This window comes from Prosopis cineraria, unplaced genomic scaffold, assembly GCF_029017545.1.
Source record: "Prosopis cineraria cultivar Desert tree isolate PC_DT_omini unplaced genomic scaffold, ASM2901754v1 PC4, whole genome shotgun sequence".
In the NCBI taxonomy this organism is placed as follows: domain Eukaryota; kingdom Viridiplantae; phylum Streptophyta; class Magnoliopsida; order Fabales; family Fabaceae; genus Prosopis; species Prosopis cineraria.
The window spans coordinates 5,335,753-5,357,453 of record NW_026555335.1 but is presented as its reverse complement, the minus strand read 5'-3'; the positions used below and the strand labels follow the sequence as shown (position 1 = coordinate 5,357,453).

The following is a 21,701-nucleotide window of genomic DNA, read 5'->3' as shown; positions in this document are numbered from 1 at the left end:
AATCTAACAGCATTAGCACTCAACAAGTGCTAAGGTTCCAATATTCTCTAATTCTCCCAAGCTTCAAATTGGTTCCTCAATTTAAGGTCAGCATTCACCTTAAATAGGAAATTGTAAAAGGTCTTTAAGCAAGTCACCTTCACTATCTTGAAAAAGAAAGGAGCATCTATTTCTCCAAATGTTCCAACAAGTACAAACAATTAAGATGTTCCATGGCACATTTAAAGAGAAAGAGTTGCCATACTTTCCTTCATGTTCCTAGCTATCTACTAGCATCTCCTGTAACACACCAAATTTTTTTTTTTAATAATTTAATTCAACCATAGTTGGGTTACAGCCACCCAACACATTTTTATATCAATAATTTCGATATAAAATATTTTATAATTGGCTTCAACTCACACACTATAACATTTCAGATAAATTTTTACCTCCCACATGCCATTAGACTAAATCACATTTATCCATCCTTATACTCCCAACAAGTAAACTAAATCACATTTGTCCATCCTTATACTCCCAACAAGTAAAATAAGCAATTTAGTCAATTTTCAACACAAGCCAGTTATTTGGCCTTATAATCATGCCATTTTAACCAATCCAAAGTAAACCAAATATTAAAATTACAGTCATCCAAATTGTACCAAAAATAGAAATAGTTTGAAAGGCATGATTACATTTATATATTCATATAATTGACAATAAACATAAAAAAATCCTAATATTGGCAATATAACACATTAAAAATCATAAATTAAATACCCAAAAGAGACAGTGGATCTATACCACTAAGCCTCTGGGACTCCTCCACGTGTCACTCGTGGCTCTTCTCCTGAAAATTTTTAACCACATAATGAGACTCAAAAGTCCCAGTAACCAAAGCCAATTTATGATAGTGTATACAAACAGTTAAGTGTGTGCTTACTAAGTGAGAATTAAAAATAATATAATTCTAACAAATATATGAAATATTACAATACACACAAACAACCATCCTTATATCCCTCCATTAACCTCGAGCCGTAGCCCTCACTCGGTGCTAAATTACCCGGCCAAAGGTAGATTAGCCCGAGCCCTTACAAACCACCTATTGAGCTCCAATAGGGGCATACCACGTGGCACATAAATACAACAACAATAGCAAGTCTCCCAACACCTCCCACAATAATCAAATAAATTTATAATAATATTGCACAATTATATAATATTACAAAATTTATAATTTTCTCAATAATCACCCAATTAACATGAAGTAACACTAATCATAAATTAAAAGCATGGTTACCTTGTGGCTTTTTCAATAAATTATTCCTTAAAATTTCTCTCTCACCACAATCTTCACCAGTAATACAATCTACAAATAACATATTATTTATAAATATTAGTTTCAATTTTTGAAACTAATAAAATAATTCTAATAATAGAATTAAAAATATAACATAATTCCTAATCTCAATCTTAATACAAATCTATAGTTAATACTATTAAGTATAATTTTTAACTCCTCTTTTAATTATCAATAAACATTAATAATCTAAAAATCAACTTCTAAACTAATTTTTATTATCAAAATTTTTCTTTTTATTTTATAAATTCGTACCTAAAATACCCAAAAAATTAAAAATTAAATCTCTAACTTAGAATCATAATCCTATAGCCATAATAATTCATTTCTCATCCTAAATAATCATCTAAACCTCAATAAATCAACATATATTTTCAGATCTAGTCTAGAATTTGATCCATAAGCCATAAATTCAAAGATCATTAACAAATTTATACTCTATAACATTTATTATACTACTGACAACCTCAAAAACCATATTTATTCAACATAAATTCATCTCTCTTCCAGATCTTAAATTTTCTACCACTACAAACTCAGAAACTAAAGAAGAAGGATGACTAAGAAAAATTTTTAGAACACTTACTTAGTCTTAAAAAGCTTAAAATCACACCCTAAATATCCTATTAAAAACTCTTACCTTAAAAATTTAGATATTTCGCACCGGTGACTCGCGTTCTCTCCGCCTCAGCTCGCGCGCAGGAATGAATGAGGAAATGAAGGAAGGTGAGTTTTTATAAAAATTCAGTGGGTCCCACATTTTTTTAATTATTTTCTCTCTCTTCTTCTTCTTTTTTTTATTATTATTTTATTATTGTTACTGTTGAGGCGGCGGACGAAGCAAATTCGTTTTCTTCTTCTTCTTCCTTTCTTTCTTGTTTTTACACCTTTTTTTTATTATTATAATAATAATTTAATAATATTATTTTATTATTATTTTTTTTATTTTTTTTTAAATTATTTTTTTTTAAAATTTTCTATTAACCCAAATTAACTATTAAAATTTATATTGGGATGTTACATCTCCCAAGATTGAAGTATTTCTCACTCATATCAATATGTACATACTCTTATCAATATGTACATACTCTTTCCATTATAGTTGTGGATGCTTACAATTGTGGAAGAGGTGTATGGTATCCCCCAATTTGCTGCAACTGAATGGGCAAGGACTAGCTATAGGCAAACTTCGTCTCACCCTAAATTGAGTTGTATGAACTCGATCATGAGCCATTTGCCAAAAAGGCATTTTCATTTTCTCCAGCATTTTCTACCTACCAAAATCTAAAAAATTTAGCTTTTTATTATTTTCTTTACACTAAAACCTTAACTATACAAGATCCTGGCCATTACACGGGTTTGGTATAAAAAATTTGTAAGCAATATAAATAACAAATAAGTATTGTGAAATTTAGAAATTACAACCAATCTCTTAGGGTTTGAGTATAATTAGAGGTTAGGGTGTGCAAAAACAATATTGCCCCTTATTAACTTGATTTTCACTTATAACTATTGCAACATTCAGCAAAATTTAACTCTAAATTAGCTGAATAAATGAGGGTAATTAAGTAAATTTATGTGGTATGTGGTTATAGAGAGTTAATGGATGTTTTGGGTTGTAATTTCAATCTTGAGATCGAGTTTGGAGTGAATCCAGGCCACTCAGGCATGAAAAAGTGAGAAAAACAAAAAATAATGGCTCTGTGTTATATGCCATAGCTCACAGGCCAATCAGAATGTGAAGATCCCTTTTCGTACCACATGTCATGGCGTGTAGGGATAGGTGTCATAGCTCAAGGTATGGTTTTTGCAAAATTTAAACGCAAAACTAATGCAAAAAATAGAGGGAAGAAAGGAGAAAATGAGAGAAGGAGAAGGAGAAGACTTAGAGCTCTGCTAAGGCTTTAATTTTAAGAAAGTTAGAGGCATTTTAAAGCTACCAAATCTCAAGAGCAAGTCTTCTAACCTCTTCTACTTCCTTCCTAACCCATTTTCTTAAAGTTTTTTTTTACTAAGGTTTCATAATGAAAGGCCATTTTCAACCCATATAGGTAATAGCTTTGAATCTATTGACTTAAATAGAGTTAATAAAAGTTGTTTTTAGTGTTTAAACCTAGAAATTATAAGTTTAGACATTAGTGGTGGTTAGGAGCCATTAATGTTCGAAAATGGTGATAAATGTAAAGTTATGAGGGTTGTTGTGACAGTAATGACCTTATATGAGTTTGATTATTGTTAGTTAGGAGTGATAGAAGCTATTAAACACTATGGGTAAGCCTAAAAGTAAGGAACAAGGGCTTTTAATATTTTAATGATAGTAGAGAAAGATGTTATATTGTATGTATTGTAATGTGAGTGATTGTAGGTTTGATTAATTATAGATTAATCACTTCACGCACCATATTAAGCTTGGAAAGCAAGTCATTGATGGATAAATCTTTGACCTCTCAAAATTTTGAGATAACTGAGAGAATCCTATTTTAGGTAGTTATTTGTTAATTGACTTGTAATATGAAACGTAATTTGTTTACATGTGTGATTGAAATTGTGAATGAGAATATGTCATGAATCATATGAATTTTATAAAATCTAAAATTTATCATAATTGTAAATTGAACTTTAAAGATTTTCACCTTACGGGTTATATTGAAATGAGGAGTTGTTTAGTTTATATGATAATTCTAACATGAAAAATGTGTATAAGAAGTGATATAATGATTGCAATGGCCTGAATGTGATAACTGAGTTAAGTAGATAATGTTTGTGAAAGTAACATTAATCCTCATTTGGGTAGCACAATATCATAAACTCAATATGTTAATATTAAGTAATGAACTTGTGAAATGAATGAGCTTATTACACTGCATAATCATTTAGCAGGAGTTTGCCTAAGGAGAGAAGTAGAAAATCTATAAGGTAATTATGGCTAACTTCTAGTGCACGAAGGCTAAGCCTTGTCCCACTGTTTATCAATAGATTGTCCCATAATTTGTCAAAGGACTATAACCTAACTATCTTCACCTGTTTATTAAGGAGATTAGCTTAGGGTATGCGACATCTTAGAAATTCAAGAGTGGGAGAAGCTGTGGCCCGAAGGTAAGTATTGTAATCTTTGGTCATGTCACACCTCACAATTAGCGAGCTTGGATAGTCTAGTCACATAGAGAGAGCCTTGATTAATATTATAGTCCATGATTTCAATCAAAGGAAATAAGGAGGTTATAAAGAGGAGTCAATCATGCATATGTGTATATCCGATGTTTCACATGACTGTTCAGTTTGTGGTAAGTTGTGATAGTGAATGTGCCATTATCACATGATTGTTTATGTTATGGCATTGTGCATTGAGTTGATAAATTAGGTCATTGTCACATGTTTAAGTTTATTGTTGTAATATATTCGATGTTTTGAAATGAGAAATATAAAAATGAGTCTATTGTGAAATTACAACTTGTATTATGTATAAACTCATATTTTGAGTAATCTACTTCCTTTTATGTGTTTAAATCAATTAATATACAACTACAAATGATAGGTGTACTTTGGTTACTAAATAGCTAGACTCATCCCTTGTTTTTAATATTTTATAGGCTTTAGTTTCATTGTAAGAAAGGAAAAGGTCCTAAAGGCTTAAAAATTTTAGGTTCCTTCTGTAAAGCCTCTTAACTTTATTTATTTTTATGTAATGGATTGAATAGTACCAACTAGAACGCACTTTGTTTACACATGCACTATAGATGGGGCCAAAATACTACTAACAGCGTAGGGATGTTGATTGTGAAATGCTATGCTTTAACCTCTCCTTGTTGTTTTTGATATTAAAAGGTTGAGGAATGAAATTTTGATATGATTGAAATTATGTGCATGAAGTGTGTTGTCCAGGTAGTCCTAAATCCTTTGAGTGTGTTTTGGATGTTAGGAATAGTTTTTAGCACATGTATAGGGTTTTGAACACCCTTGCGTGTAAAAATTGTAAAAATAATTTAAAAGTGTGTTTGGGTGTCCATCTTTCTTATCTAGTATAATTTGAAAGTAAAACCTATATCATTAGCTAATTTATGAAATGAGTTTTTTGTACACATTTAGATTACCTCATGTGGATGTCAGACGGAGAAATGGGGCCATGCCAGAAGTTGCCTTGGGTTGTTGTCAAATGACAGCAAAATGGCTGTCTAATATGTGCAACAAGCCATGGCATGTGGCACAAAAAGGGGACAGCCGCGGCGCATGTGCACAAGCCCTGGTGCTTTTTTTTTTCATGATTTAATATTTTTCAACAGATTTTCAATCTTTTACTTCTTTGGGGTACTCCATTCTTTCAAACGTTATTTTACTCTGATTAAAAGTTTATTAAATGGATCTTTAAGTACTTCAAATTATGAAAAACCTATGATCCCATTTCTACTAATTATAAACTTGATAATCTTTGTTGGAATTAGACCCTTGATTACCTTGAATTTGGTAGCTAATTGTAATTAGTATTTAAAGATTTTACAACTATAACTTCACAATTTAAAAATAAAAAAAATCTGTAATTCACAACTCTCCCTAAGGCTAGAGCACTACCCTCAATGGGTGAGGGTTTGTTGGATCCGATGATAGATTTCTAAGTCTCATCCTTCATAATCATATTGTAAGCTTGATTAACTAATGGAAGAGGAGCCATCAAGAGAATGACTCCTTGCCTGACTATAAGACATCACTAAATCCCATAAGAAACTGTTGGAGGAGTTGCTGTTGTATTATATCAGCATAAATCTTTGAAAACTCACACTAACAGGTTGGCACAGCGATTAGAGATGACTATTCTTCCCATAGCTCTTTCAGCTTAGTGAAGTAACTTGGAACCAAAAGGGATCCCTGAACATGCAAATTAATTCACGATATATCAAACATATACAAGACTCCATTATTTTATCAAACCTCTCCTTTAGATCATCCCAGATGAGAAACGTGTTTTGCGCGTATGCCATTCCACTAGCCAACTCTTTTGAGACACAGTTAAGCAATCAGGAGACCACAACCGTGTTACACCTTTCCCATTGCGCATGATGTGATGGATCTTGAACCTCCTTCTTGCAAGATCCATCAATAAAGCCGAGTTTATGTTTCCCTAGAAACGCAATTGCATCGATCAACTCCATATTGTGTAGTTTTCTGGTCTGGTAAGAACATGAGGGACAAGCGAAATAGCCTGCGTATCATATGGATGGAGATAGAGTTCATGAGTGAAACCTATAGGTGTGATGGTGTTTTTATTTTATTCTATTTTATTTTTTATTTTTTTGTCTCCTGGCATGGTGGAGATTGCCGCGTCTAGAGTTTGTGGCTTAGAAAAAGGGAAAGTGGGATTGACTTCTCTGGAAGAGACACGAATCAATCTGGCGTAAGGAAAGAACCAAAGAACGACGCATTTTTGGAATAATTTGAAGCGCAATGTTTTGAGCCATTGAAGAGACCTCGTTGGATCTTGTGATTGATTGATGTGTCCGGATTCTTGCTTTTCCAGCCCACTTCTTAAACGGAATGCAGTGTCTTGGATGACACAAGAAAATTTGCTGGAGCTCCTCCTTGATGGGTCCAAACTCTTTTTTTTTTGTAACCCATTTCTTGAATTCCAATCTTGACAGGCACCTCCATTAGGCCCAATTCACAGCCTTGCTCGATGATACCATGTTGAAACTAGTGGATCTAAAATCTGTACGAACAAATTTGAATGCAACATGCTATTTTATGAATAATACGTATTTGCATTAACTAAGACAAAGTTTGTACAAAAGTATACATAGGAAACATATCCTGGACAACAAGACTAAAATGCCCATATGGGGTAAACAACAATATGAAACAAGCACTACAAATAACAAAAATACACCATATATTCTCAATAATAACTTTATTAATTAAGTCTGGCCTTAAACAACATGTGGGCTAAATATGTAAATTCCAAATAAGTTATGTTACTTTCCTTACACCCTAATTAGACCAATTATAGTCTTAACTAAGCAGAATTAATTTTATAAAAACTTTATGTCATATTAATTGTTAAATAAAAAATTGGACTGATGAATTTTAAAGTTCTTTCTTGTAAATTTTAAAATTGTAGTCGTAGATAAAAGTTAAATGAATGGGATAATATTATTTTTTCAACCCAACTACAAATTACATTTAAGTTTTAAAAAATTTAACTATAATTTCTCAATTTTGAGTTATTGCACCACCGCCTTCATTATCTCATATTCCATGAACCTTTAACTTTCATGTTCACTGAATATTTCTCCTATCAACACATATACAATCATCCATTCATGGACAACAACCTTTGCTTATAATAAATCGATAATCAACTCTATACAACATATACCAAGCACACTTTTTCACTTTCTAGCCTTTTTATTGACAATATTTTAGGGTAGTTGAACCTAAAACTTGGTTAGAGGAATATACACCACCGATTTTTCTCCCTTACTTAATAAATGTTTTGTGTGGGGGATCATCCAATCCTTCATATTACATTGTTACTAGGAGATTGAATTGTTAAAAATAGAGAGCAATTGCCCAGAAATGGAGAGAGCAAAAAAATGGATAAGATTACTAGATGAATATTACATCTTAACTCAAAACCTGAAATCTTAAATTTTTAAATATTTTATTTTTATTTTATATTAATTATTGAGTTTAATTTTATTTGATTCTCACATTGATTTATGTCCAACAATCTAACCTAAATAATTCTTTTTAATATTGCACAACAGAAACGATTAGCGTGGCTTCGGTTGGGGCTCAAACTTGGATATAAACGTTGAAGAAGAAGATGGCTCCAATTAGCCTCCGGTTCCACTATTCCTCGGCTTGATCCGTGTTGAATAATGGGCCCTATGGATATGATATTGGAACTACCTTGGCGATCAAGCCTAAATGGGATTTTAATATTTCAGTCAAAATATGAAACCATGGAAAAAACAGTACTTGTTTAATGCCCTGTTTGAACTCCAATACTGAGAATCCCTTCTTCTCAATTCTTTCGAATTTTTACAATTTTTTTCTAAATTAATTTGGATAGGTTCATGGCTTCATGAATCACATTACATTTGAAATAAATTTCCCTGCTTATAAATAGTATTAGCTTGTTATAAATTTCATTTTTTATAGGAATATATTATTATGTTAATTTAAGTTAACTGGAAAAGGAGATAGATAAGCCTTAGCTTCATCAGGCCAGAGCCAGAAATATTTATTAGGAAACCAAAATGATAAAGTATATATAATAAAAAAAAAAGTTCAATATATATACATATATATCATTGATATAACATAAATTTTTCAATGCATATATTTATATTTAATTTATAAATTTATAATAAATATATATATTTAATTATTTATTTATTTTTTAAGTTTTTCTCATCAAATTTTCATGGCATGAATATTTTTATGTCTATGATAAAGTTTTTAGCAATCTTCTTCTTAATACAAAATATAATTAAATTGGAGAAAATTTCATCTTCCCAATGAGTATTGAATGATTTAAATACATCCTTGAGATTGAAAATCCAGTTTAACATAAGAAATTCTATTACTTGCTTACTGAATTTTTTATTTAATTCTTTTAATTGACAATCGAAGTAAATAATATATCATCACAACAATGATACTCAATTGTTACAAAATCTATGTCAATGAAATCAAATTATATCAAAGCAAAACCCATTTATATCATAAATTTCAATAATTTAGTTATTATAAAAAATACTCCCTTCGTTAAAAAATATAAGGCATTTCTTAAGAAGTTGAATTTTAAAAAATATAAGGCATTTTTAGTCTTTTGAGGTGTAATAATTACTTTTTTTAAATGCCCCTATTGATAAATGACTTTATATTTATTATAGGGTGTTTAATATGATAAATATGAAAAGATAGAGTTAGTTTGAAAGTAAGTAGCTACTTTATTGAGAAATAAGATTCGATTAAAAATGCCTTATATTTTTGAACAAAGAAAGTAATTTTTTTTAAAGAACATCTTAACCCTAATTTCTTAATTTTTGAATAAGTGATTTTATGGTAGATATCAAACATATATCATTCAATATATTTTTAGATTTTTGTTGCAACACTTCATAAAATTTGTTAGTAATAATTCTCATAATTTTTCATCAAATATAAAATTAAAATAAAATTAAATGACATCAATATTTTAAGAGCATGTGTAGTATTATCATAATGAAAATAAGTAAATCTTATGACAATATATCTCAAAACTACTGGAACACAGTTGCATAATACATATATAAAAGATTACATGTAGAATTAAAATAAAAATTTTATTTAGTGTCTTTGAATTTCTACAATATGCTAATTTAAAAGGCAGAAAATATATAATTTTTATATTTCACTGAAAAAAATTTGAAAAATTAGGGGGCTGTAGACGCGGTCTCCAGCCCTGACGTTCATGAAATTTGCATTGTCGTAATTTCCAAAAATTGGTAAATATAAGATGCTGCCCGCTGTTTTTTATTGATAAGGTGGCCCAGGCGTAGAAGGTTCTACAGCAATAAGGGCTAAATATCAGAATCAACGGTTAAAAACACACACATTAATTTAATGATACTTTGGATGAAAAAAGTATTTAAAAGAAAAATAGGTTGCAAATATGGAACATCTATTAAAATAGCTAGAAATGCGGGGATTTTTGTTTTAAATTACTTCTAGTCAGGATATTTAAGTCTTACTTGATTGTCAATTGTCACTCTTATTGAATTACAGTTAAATTTTTGTTTACTAATCATAATTATTAAACTCTCAAATTTGACTCTTTAAATTTAACGTTTTTATATTTTTAACTTATAAAATCGTGTCAACTTACTTATAAGTTTAAATTAGATGCAAATTCAATTAAACTCAAGAGTTTACTTTTAAGTTTATCATTTTAATGTTTTCACTTACAAAATCATGTCAATTAATTCATAAATTGAAACTAAAAGCAAGTTTGTTAACTCATTTTTTTTAAATTGAGCAAGTTAAATATATACTATAAAGAATTTGTAACACACTAAATTTTTTTTTAAAAAATAATTTAACTCAACCATAGTTGGGTTACAGCCACCCAACACATTTTTATATCAATAATTTCAATATAAAATATTTTATAATTGGCTTCAACTCACACACTATAACATTTCGGATAAATTTTTACCTTCCACATGCCATTAGGCTAAATCACATTTGTCCATCCTTATACTCCCAACAAGTAAACTAAATCACATTTGTCCATCCTTGTACTCCCAACAAGTAAAATAAGCAATTTAATAAATTTTCAACACAAGCCAGTTATTTGGCCTTATAATCATACCATTTTAACCAATCCAAAGTAAACCAAATATTAAAATTACAGTCATCCAAATTGTATCAAAAATAGAAATAGTTTGAAAGGCATGATTACATTTATATATTCATATAATTGACAATAAACAAAAAGCCTAATATTGGCAATATAACACATTATAAATCATAAATTAAATATCCAAAAGAGACAGTGGATCTATACCACTAAGCCTCTGGGACTCCTCCACGTATCACTCGTGGCTCTTCTCCTAAAAATTGTTAACCACATAATGAGACTCAAAAGTCCCAGTAACCAAAGCCAATTTATGATAGTGTATACAAACAGTTAAGTGTGTACTTATTAAGTGAAAATTAAAAATAATATAATTCCAACAAATATAAGAAATATTACAATACACATAAACAACCATCCTTATATCCCTCCATTAACCTCGAGCCGTAGCCCTCACTCGGTGTTAAATTACCCGGCCAAAGGTAGATTAGCCCGAGCCCTTACAAGCCACCTATTGAGCTCCAATAGGGGCGTACCACGTGGCACATAAATACAACAACAATAGCAAGTCTCCCAACACCTCCCACAATAATCAAACAAATTCATAATAATATTGCACAATTATACAATATTACAAAATTCATAATTTTCTCAATAATCACCCAATTAACATGAAGTAACACTAATCAAAAATTAAAAGCATGATTACCTTGTGGCTTTTTAATAAATTATTCCTTACAATTTCTCTCCCACCACAATCTTCACCAATAATACAATCTACAAATAACATATTATTTATAAATATTAGTTTTAATTTTCGAAACTAATAAAATAATTCTAATAATAGAATTAAAAATATAACATAATTCCTAATCTCAATCTTAATACAAATCTAGAGTTAATACTATTAAGTAAAATTTTTAACTCCTCTTTTACTCATCAATAAACATTAATAATCTAAAAATTAAATTTTAAACTAATTTCTATTATCAAAATTTTCTTTTTATTTCATAAATTCGTACCTAAAATATTCAAAAATTAAAAATTGAGTCTCTAGCTTAGAATCATAATCCTAAAACCATAATAATTCATTTCTCATCCCAAATAATCATCTAAACCTCAATAAATCAACATATATTTTCAGATCTAGTTTAGAATTTGATCCATAAGCCACAAATTCAAAGATCATCAACAAATTTATACTCTAGAACATTTATTATACTACTGACAACCTCAAAAACCATATTTATTCAACATAAATTCATCCCTCTTTCAGATCTTAAATTTTCTACCACTACAAACTCAGAAACTAAAGAAGAAGGATGATTAAGAAAAATTTTTAGAACACTTAGGCCTCGTTTGGTATGATAGAAGAGTTTTTGATGGAATCGGAATCGGAATTGGAATTGGAATCGGAATTGAATTGAGTTTTAAAAATGTGTTGGTATGAAGATGGAATCATGATATAATTTTAATAAGTATATGTATTTAAAATATAAAAAATCAAAATACCCTTTATTTTATTTTTTTAATGAAAACTTAACAATAAAAAAAATAAAGAATATACTTTTAAAGCTCAAAATACCTTTTATTTTATTTTTTTAATGACACATAAGCTAATTCCATGTTGAGTTGGTGGATTCCATGGTCTCTACAATGGAATTGGATTCTATCAATTTTGATGGAATCAGATTCCTTCAAGAAAGCAATTCTGATATACCAAATAAGCCAACTGAAGAATTTCATGTCCAATTCCATTTCCCTTTTCACAATTCTAATGTACCAAATATGGCCTTACTTAGTCTTGAAAAACTTGAAATCACACCCTAAATATTCTATTAAAAACTCTTACCTTAAAAACTTAGATCTTCTGCACTGTGACTCACACTCACAGACGCTCTCTTTGATCGCACACGAAAGAAGATGGAAATGAAGGAAAATGAGAAGAGAACGGTGACTTAAAAAAAAATGAATGTGGGTCCCACGTCTTTTTTTAATTACTTTCTTCTTTCTTCTTTTTTATTATTATTATATATGTACATCACACAATCATAGCGCCGAACCGTTCCTCCTCCTCCTCCTTTTATTTTCTTTCTCTTTTTTATAATAATAATAATTTAATAATATTTTTAATTAATTAATTATTAATAATTTTTTTTTAAAAAATTTAATTTAAAATTATATCCTAAGTTAGATTTAATAATTATTTTCTACTAATTTTCTTACCTCTAAATATTTTTTAAAATTTCTATTAATCAAAATTAACTATAAAAATTTAAATTGAGATATTACAGAATTCAGTTCATAAAAGTTATAGGACCTAGTTCAAAGAAAAAACTTAAAAATAAAAAATAATATTAATAAAAAAATACAAAATATAAGTTTTCTTATTTTAAAATTTCTATGTTTTATATGATAATTTATTAATGTAGATGTGTTTAATTTCATTCATTTATATTTTAAATATATTTAAATTAAATTACAATCATATTTTATATTTTAATTATTTAATAATATACTTTTAATAGCTATTTATTAATAGAGATAAACTCTTACATGTTTATGATCTGAGTTCACAATCTAAATTTACATCCTTGTCACAAGTTTAACAACCTGATAATTATGGGCCTGTTTGAATTTTAATTAAGTATAATTAATTATAAAAATAATTAATTAAATAATTAATTTTAATCATAATTGATTATGTTATAACATAATTTATTTGGATATAATTTTTTAAAATTAATTTTAATAGAATTACAAATATTTGAATAATTTATTTAGAATTAATTTTAACTATATAAAATATCACAAAGGACATTACTTTTTAAAATTAAATTATTAATAAATTTGTATCTAATATTATTAAATTTATTAAATTTTATTTAAAAAATGAAATATATTATTTAAATTATATATCTAATTAATTATAAAAATTTAAATTTTATCGATATTAACAATTTTAATTTACATAAATAAATAACTCAATATATCTTAATTCATATAAATTTAATAAAATAAAAAAAATTTAATTCTTAAATATAAAATATTAATTTTACAATAACTAAGGAGAATGATAATATATAATTTAATCTTTAATGACATCACAAATATGAGCTATATCTAACAAAGATATTAAGTACTGTCAAGAAATTTTGGTAATATAAAAAATGTAATAATATAACAAATGACACAAAATACTTTTGTCTCCCTAAACCTTTACAATAATCTTTGTAATAACCTTTCATTTTAAATTAAATTAAATTAATTTTTCTCTATAAATTAATATTTTATTTAAATTAATTTTATAACAAGTGTTAAGTGAAGGATGGTGGTTGATAGGAATTTATGTTATTAATTTTTTTAAGGATCTAAAATTTAAATTTTTACTAAAAAAAGAGAAAAAAGAGAGTTTAGTTTTATTTTTATTAAATTTTATGTTTTGTTTATAATTTTTTCTTGGACTTTTTTTATAATTGTTTTCAATACTTTTTGATCAGAATTTTTGCAGAAGCTCATAAATACAGCTTAAGAAAAAAAATCGATTTTTCGCAACAATCGATTAACTGAAAAAAGTGATGTTTGGGTTTTTTTTTTATTAATTAATTTTTTAATTAAAAAATCGATTATTTTTTTAATCCAATCAGGCACTTCGTCCAGATAAGTCTACAATTCATCTCCGTTCGGAAGGTTTTGAGATCTATTAAAAAAAGGGGGCGATTACAGTATTATTCTCTTTGACTTTGCATATCCCACGGCAAAGACGGAAAAATGATAGTGTTCTGTCATTTTCTAATGACAGGAGACTTTCTTATTAATGGGTTAAAAAGTATTTTTACCGATAGAATTCTTTTGTAGAATCTTTTTCATGATCTTTTTTGCCTGCAAAATTCAGTGAATCATCAATCACCTGTATATGTTGTGTTACCAAAAGGTCCTGTCAACTTTTAATTTATTAACAATTGACATCTTTGTCTTGACTTGCATTTCTTTCAAAAAAAATCAAGCCTCGCTTCGCTGGCAAGAAAGATGTATTTAATATTAGTATTGAAATATGTTGATAATTTTTGAAAAAAAAAATAAAAATCGTTAACCAATTACAATATCTTTTCTTAAATTGTCTGATTCAATAAAGATGCCTTATTTTATAAACTTGTTTCATAAGCTTATGTTTCCTGTATCCGAACGCACATAAGAGCAAAATGAATCAAAACTTTACTTGTTTAGTTTTTCTAAACCAACACGTTAAGGCAATAAAAATTTACCCCTAATTAAATCCATGTATAAGTTAAAATAACCATAATCGTACTTCTCAATCCCACATCTGAGCGGAAACTCACTTGTTGTATTGTGGTGTGCAAACGCAGAGAAGTTCATATTCACATCTAACAATCTTTTTAGCAAATTACTTCATACTTCAGTCTTATATTAATTAATTGTTATTAATGTTTATACATGTTAGGAATGGGTAACAACTAAACTGAAAACGGGGAGAAAAAATGGGTAAATATAGTGAAAGAATGTCATATTTTAATTCAAAAACTCATGTATTAATTAATTATTAAGCTTGAATTTATTTAATGTGTGGAGCTTTTTACGTTTACTCAAGCCCATAAACTTGAACAACTGAACAGTAGCTGTAAAATTTGTTGGGTAGATTAGATTTGGCTAGTTGTCGCATAAATTTTTTACACGCCCATACCAGCGACTTGTACGCCCCCCCCCCCCTACAAGCACAGATATTCAAATCTCATTAGTTATTACGAGTTGTGACTATGTCCACTAGCATTGTTTTTTATTACATAGTTCTAGTTTTACAGCGGACGTTCTGGTTGCTTCTACAGGAACTGGATTGATCACCCGTCTTCATGAACGCACACTGTCTTCTCTCTGCTTTCTCCTTCAACCCTAAAATTTTTGGCTTAAATATCCTTTTTTTCCTGCTTTGGGTCAGTACGCTGCCTTTTTCTAATAACTCATGGAATCTGGTTCGGATCTCTAGAAGCAGTACTGATCCTCTGTAAATTCGGCCCCTGACGAATAAACTTAAAGGGTGAAACAAGCTAGCTAGATTTGGGTTAGAGTAAGAAATTGTGAACCAACATCCTTCATTTTTGGCCCAATAGCTGAAAAGAAGATTTTCCATTCTAGTTTCCCCAAATTCTTACATCAAAGTCTTATCACAGCAAGGAAAACCATCGTTGAAGACATGATAAAGTGAATGCATTGGAAAATTAGCCGCGTTTCCTAAATTAACAAGGCAGTGAAGATAATCGGTATTCGATAAGATTCCACAACGTAAGTAACCCACTTTCGCGTTGGGGGAATAATCAGAATACTTCACGTGATCGACATGTTTAACCTTTAAAAAAAGGATGATTCAATTTCGTTGATTGATTGATTTTTTGTCTCGCAATTAATTACATGCTCTCGCTGGGCCATGGATTGGATAGAATTCCATTTGTTTGCAAGTGAGTTTCATGCATGAGTGAAGCCGGATTGAAAAATCTGTCAAGATCGGACGCAAAAGCAAGGCAAGGAAATGAGCTGAAAAGAGGAAACCTCCCGTACAGAGCCATCATCGCTTGACCATCCAGATACAATGGACATGCAACCTTTCAAGGTGCTGCCTTAAGCTTCTCTTCCACACGTGCAAAAAGACATTCCTTTCCTCGTCGCTCACGTGCCTGATTCTCTTTGTTACTCGATCGGGCCCCCATTTTTTCAAACCATATCTATATAATCTTAATATCTGAAAACCATGCATGCAATAAGCAGACACAAGTAAATAACAAGGCCGGACATGGAGGCAGATGGGTCGGGATCTAGAAGGGCAAGTGATGCTGTCCGGTATCGGGGAGTGAGGCGGCGGCCGTGGGGGAAGTTCGCAGCGGAGATTCGGGACTCGGCGAGGCAGGGCCAGAGGGTGTGGCTGGGGACTTTCAACACGGCGGAGGATGCCGCCAGGGCCTACGACAGGGCCGCTTACGCCATGAGAGGCCCATTTGCCATCCTCAACTTCCCGGATGAATACCCACTTTCGGCCGGCGGTGCCGATGCCGTGGCCGACTCCCGGTCCTCTGCTTCTTCCTCTTCTTCTCTTCCGCCGAGTAGTCATGCGCAGCATGGAAAACAAGTGTTCGAGTTTGAGTACTTGGATGACAAATTGCTGGAGGAGCTTCTTGATTTTGAAGAGACAAGGATGACGGGAAATTGATATATTTGATTTCGTAGAATTATGTCCATTTGTACCGAGCCAGAGTTCGGTTTGATTTTCAAATATTTTTCATTTTCCCTGAGATAGATTCCACTTCCGTCTGGCAAGATTGGAAGGCGATTCTTGCATATAACAAGCAATCGATATTTGATGCATGCGCTAATTATTATTAATGAATTAAGTTATTTATTTTTTACAGCCAGTGGTTTACTTCCTCAGTTCAAAATTATAAGGCTAACAAACCTCTCATTAATGTATTTTTGGGCGGTTAACAATGGTTTTAATTTTTTTCTCCCAATGGTTTAAGGTTTAAATGCAAATGATAGTGGGGTTTGTGAAGTAGGTTGTTAACTGTTAAGTGTTAGAGATTTTTTTTTTTTATTTTTGAATATGAACATGAAATATTCATTCAACAGAATGTGAAAACAAAACAGGATACAAAACAAACAAAAAGAAAAGCAAACCAACCACCCTTAATCAACTAACGGGTGGCGTATGTTTAGTGATAGAGATTGCTATAGCGTACTGCGTACAGTAATACGGTCCTTTTCCTTCCTAAACAAGTATGTGTTCATGGGGGAAGGTTCTACTTCATTGTTTTGGCCTGATTGACCACGGCAGTTTAAATTCCATAAAATTAAACAGAAAAGTTTTCATTTTTCGGATAAATTATTGGAGCAAAATGTGCATAAAACATATTATAATTTAATAACATGATATCATATATATATATATATATATATCATTTTCATACATAATTATATAATTATATTAGGGTTAAATGACAATTTTACCCTTAAATTATACATCTAAAAGCATTTAGGACCCAAAATACATTTTTAATGTTATATTTCTCTTCAACTTTTAAAAATAATGCATTGTCGCCCCTACTATTAAAAAAACTTTAATCATTAGTTGATAAAAAGAATGTAAAAAAAAAGACCTAAAAATTATAAAAAGTAACCGAAAATTTATAGAAAATGAGTTTTGATCCTTTTCTATAATGTTTGAGGTCATTTTCAATTAACCAATAGTCAAAGATAACATTTGTTAATGGTAGAGATAATATCACTATTTACAAACTTAAAATATCACATAAAAAATGAGTTTAGGATTATAGACACTCATAAGCTAATAATTTATTGACAAATTTACCATTTAACTCATTATATTATTTATATATTATATTATATTATATTATTAAAAAAATCGTACATCCTTGCACTTTGATTAAGGTAATTTGATGGAAGTAACTACTATAGATTCATTTATAAAATGTGATATACTAGTACCATACAATTATCTCTGGTCCAAAATTGGTTGTTTAATTGCAGTAAGGTTGTAATTGCTAGATAAATTTTAGGAAAAATTGCATTCAGAGCCCTCATATGAGAAAAAATGAGAATAAGGGCCAAGAATAACATAAGATTTAGTGATTTACTTGCGTATACTAAACTTTTTGTTTTTCTGGACTCTCACCGTCATTTTTTTCATTTAGGGCCTTTAATATAAATTTTTTAAAATTTTAATTTGTTCATTAATTTTATTGAATGCCAAAATAAAAAATTTAAACATTCCTTATAAATTTAAAATATTAACTGCTATTTATGTAAAGTTTATTAACTTTAGAAAATAATTTATACACGTTTGTCAAAAATTAGTGCACCATTAAGGAGGGCCCGAGGGAGGAATTTGGAGGTGAGACTTTGGGTTCAGTGATGACTCACGTGATGCGGATTGATTATATTTGGAAAAGTGGCAGTCCAAATTTGAAATGGAAGTTTGCGTCCGCATTCAAGTCAAGGATTGCAGATTCGATTGCAGCCGGTATTAAGGAATTGCAAATGAAACTCAAAAAATTACTCATTCTCTCTCAAATTATATTATAAGGTTAATGAGTATTATAAATTTTAAATTATTATATAAATAATATTTTAAATTTTAAATTTTTAAAATATATAAAAAAATTTCTCAACTTTTAAATTTTGAACATCTAAAACTTTTCGTTAAGTTAAAAAATAGTAGTTATTTTTAAAGGTCAAAATAAATGCAATATCAACATGCGACTAAGTTTAACAATTATATAAATAATAGTCTTTTTTTTTTAAATTAACAATGAGGTTTTAGACACTCAAAATTTAAAAGTTAATGAAAGTTTTTGCACATTTTAAGATTTTAAGATTCAAATATTATTTGAGCAATAATTTAAAATTTAAGATACTCATTAACCTTAAATTATAAAATATTTTTACATAAAATTGCGTATGTTAATATGTTAGTAAAATCACTTTATAATTTTATTTTTTTAAAGAAAAAATATAAACTTCTAAAGATGCACTTTATTTAATATTTCATTTATGAAATAATACTAAAGAAATTAAATATAACAGGAAGGATAATATTAAAAAAATATAATTAATAAATTTTATTTTTTTAAAAATATCTTATAATTTAGAATGTCAAATCCCTCCAAAAAATGTTTTATACTTTGATACTAAGGGAGTACATTTTTCAACAAAATATCAACTTAATCAATTACTCCTTCCCACCTTCAATAGGAAATCTTTTTTAAAAAATTTGTCCTTGATGTAAAATAAAAAATAAAGTTAGATTAATTATTTTTTATAATTTTATCACTTATTTATTTATCATGATTTAAATTTTTAAAAAATGCTTTATTATATTTATTAATGATAAAAATGATAAAATTGAAAAGTTACATAATTTTTAAATAAATTTAAGGATAAAACAAATCTTTCTCAATTTTTAATAAATAAGAAGTTGATTAAGTTTGTCTTATATAAAAACAAAAAAGAATGCTCATTATAATTCTATTTATAGTTCATTTCTTTTCAATACATTCCACTGAACACAAGAAAAAATTTAAAACTTATTAACCATGTCTTAAAATTTAATAAATTGGTACTTTACCTTTATTAAATGTATGTAATTTAATAACATGTTTCTTTTACCAATATTTAATGTGGAGTAAAATAAGAAATGTGTGAAAAAATGTAATGTCATGACTTATAAATACAACAAAAAAAAATATTCTCTCCCTCCTTTATAAACAATCACCACAACAAAAATATTTATATGGAGATTCTAATTATAATTATTTTGGATGCAAGCATGGAGTTGAATAGAATTTTGAATCCTGAATTTTACCAACACTAAACAGGTCACGTAATGGAGACTAGTTGAGGTGGTAAAAGAGACCATTTCAAACGGACTGAAATGAGAATTGAATTTGAATCTAATTAATTACTATGCTCTCAACGAAATAGTGTAGAGGATGCAATCTATATAGATATACTTTTGGATCCTTCATCGGCACCTAAATTTACTAATTACTAATTAAATTACAAAAGTTAATTAAGTTTAAGGAGCTGGATTTTTAGCTTCCTAGCGATATTATATATGAATTTCAGTTGTAATACGAATAAAAACCCCAATATACCCTGCCTTGAGTCTCAAGAATTTGACAATTTGACGGTATAATATCGATCTTGAATTAGAACAATTTGATTCCGCCAATCAATTAATAACAGCTTTGACTTTGTTCTTTCTCTTGCAAGGGACGCTGCATTCATCACCCCTCGCCCAAATTCCAAATCTCTTTGATCACTTTCCAACGCTGGTAAATTAATTACTTTTTTCCGTTTTTGACAACTAAAAATTTCGAGTAGACGAGTCCCAAAAACTGATTATTAGTTGAGAGGAATTATTTTCCTGTTTAAAAATGCACACATTTTGATATATATATATATATATATACACTCCTTTTATCCTTATATATAAGAGGTTTTTTAGAACTTTTTTTTATTCCTAAATATAAAAAATTATTAGTATATTTTTTAATGAATGAACTATTATACTCTTATTAAATTGAAAAGGAAAAAAGATAAATACTCTTATTAATTTATTTTAAAAAAAGATTCATTTTTTATTGACAATAATGAGGGGTAAAATTGAAAAGTTGATGTACTTTTAATTAAATAATTAAATTTTATTGATTTACGTGATTTAATTAAAAATATTTTATATATAAAATCAAAAGAAATATATATAGATAATAGAATTTAAAGACACAACCTCGTGGATGACTTGAGATATAAGTCAAGTATTTATTGGCAAAATGGTTAATTTCAACTCATCAACGTTTGATATATTTTACTTTTTTTTAATAGAAGTTGCAAATACAATTCTTACCAAATTTTATGATACTTATGTGTCTATGTGATATGTAAGAATCAAGCAACAATTTAATAATGTAATATACAATTATGAAACAATTTTGCCAATCATATTTAAATATATAAATTTAACACACACACACCCCATCCATTAATAAACTACACGTGTAATCAACTTGACAGTGGAGTCAAGTTCCATATTGGCTTGTCAATGATCTGTTTTTAACTTTCACTCTAAAAGTAAAAGACAGTCTTCTTCAATAGTTCAAAGCGTTTGTTCTTTGGAGAAAAAAGTGTTTACAATAATCAGAACAAAAGACTTGTCAAAAGCCGCGAGGGGTGCATGTGTTTCACCAGCAAATTTGTCTTTACACAATTATCGTTTTTAAGTTTTGCATTGTTTGGTCAAAGTTCTGGTCAGAAATGATCATTAGATCATTCAGGAAAGCGATCGGGTGTGGATAGAATTTTCTCAAATGACGGTCTTTTTCCAACACCTGTAATAATTACGTCCAGCAATTAATTATTATAAAATTAACAATTCTTGACTACTTTGGACAACTATGAAATGATTCCGGAGTAGTAAAAATCAAATGGCTGAACGACTTA

General features: G+C 28.9%; 1 protein-coding gene across 1 annotated transcript; it reads left to right on the top strand.

Annotated features, from left to right (window-relative positions):
- Positions 1 to 16,301: 16,301 nt before the first annotated feature.
- LOC129307867 (ethylene-responsive transcription factor ERF096-like) lies at positions 16,302 to 17,072 on the top strand. The gene has a single exon (XM_054948805.1). It carries the CDS (start codon positions 16,483 to 16,485, stop codon positions 16,894 to 16,896), a length of 414 nt encoding a protein of 137 aa, XP_054804780.1. The 5' UTR covers positions 16,302 to 16,482; the 3' UTR covers positions 16,897 to 17,072.
- The last annotated feature ends 4,629 nt before the right edge of the window (positions 17,073 to 21,701 follow it).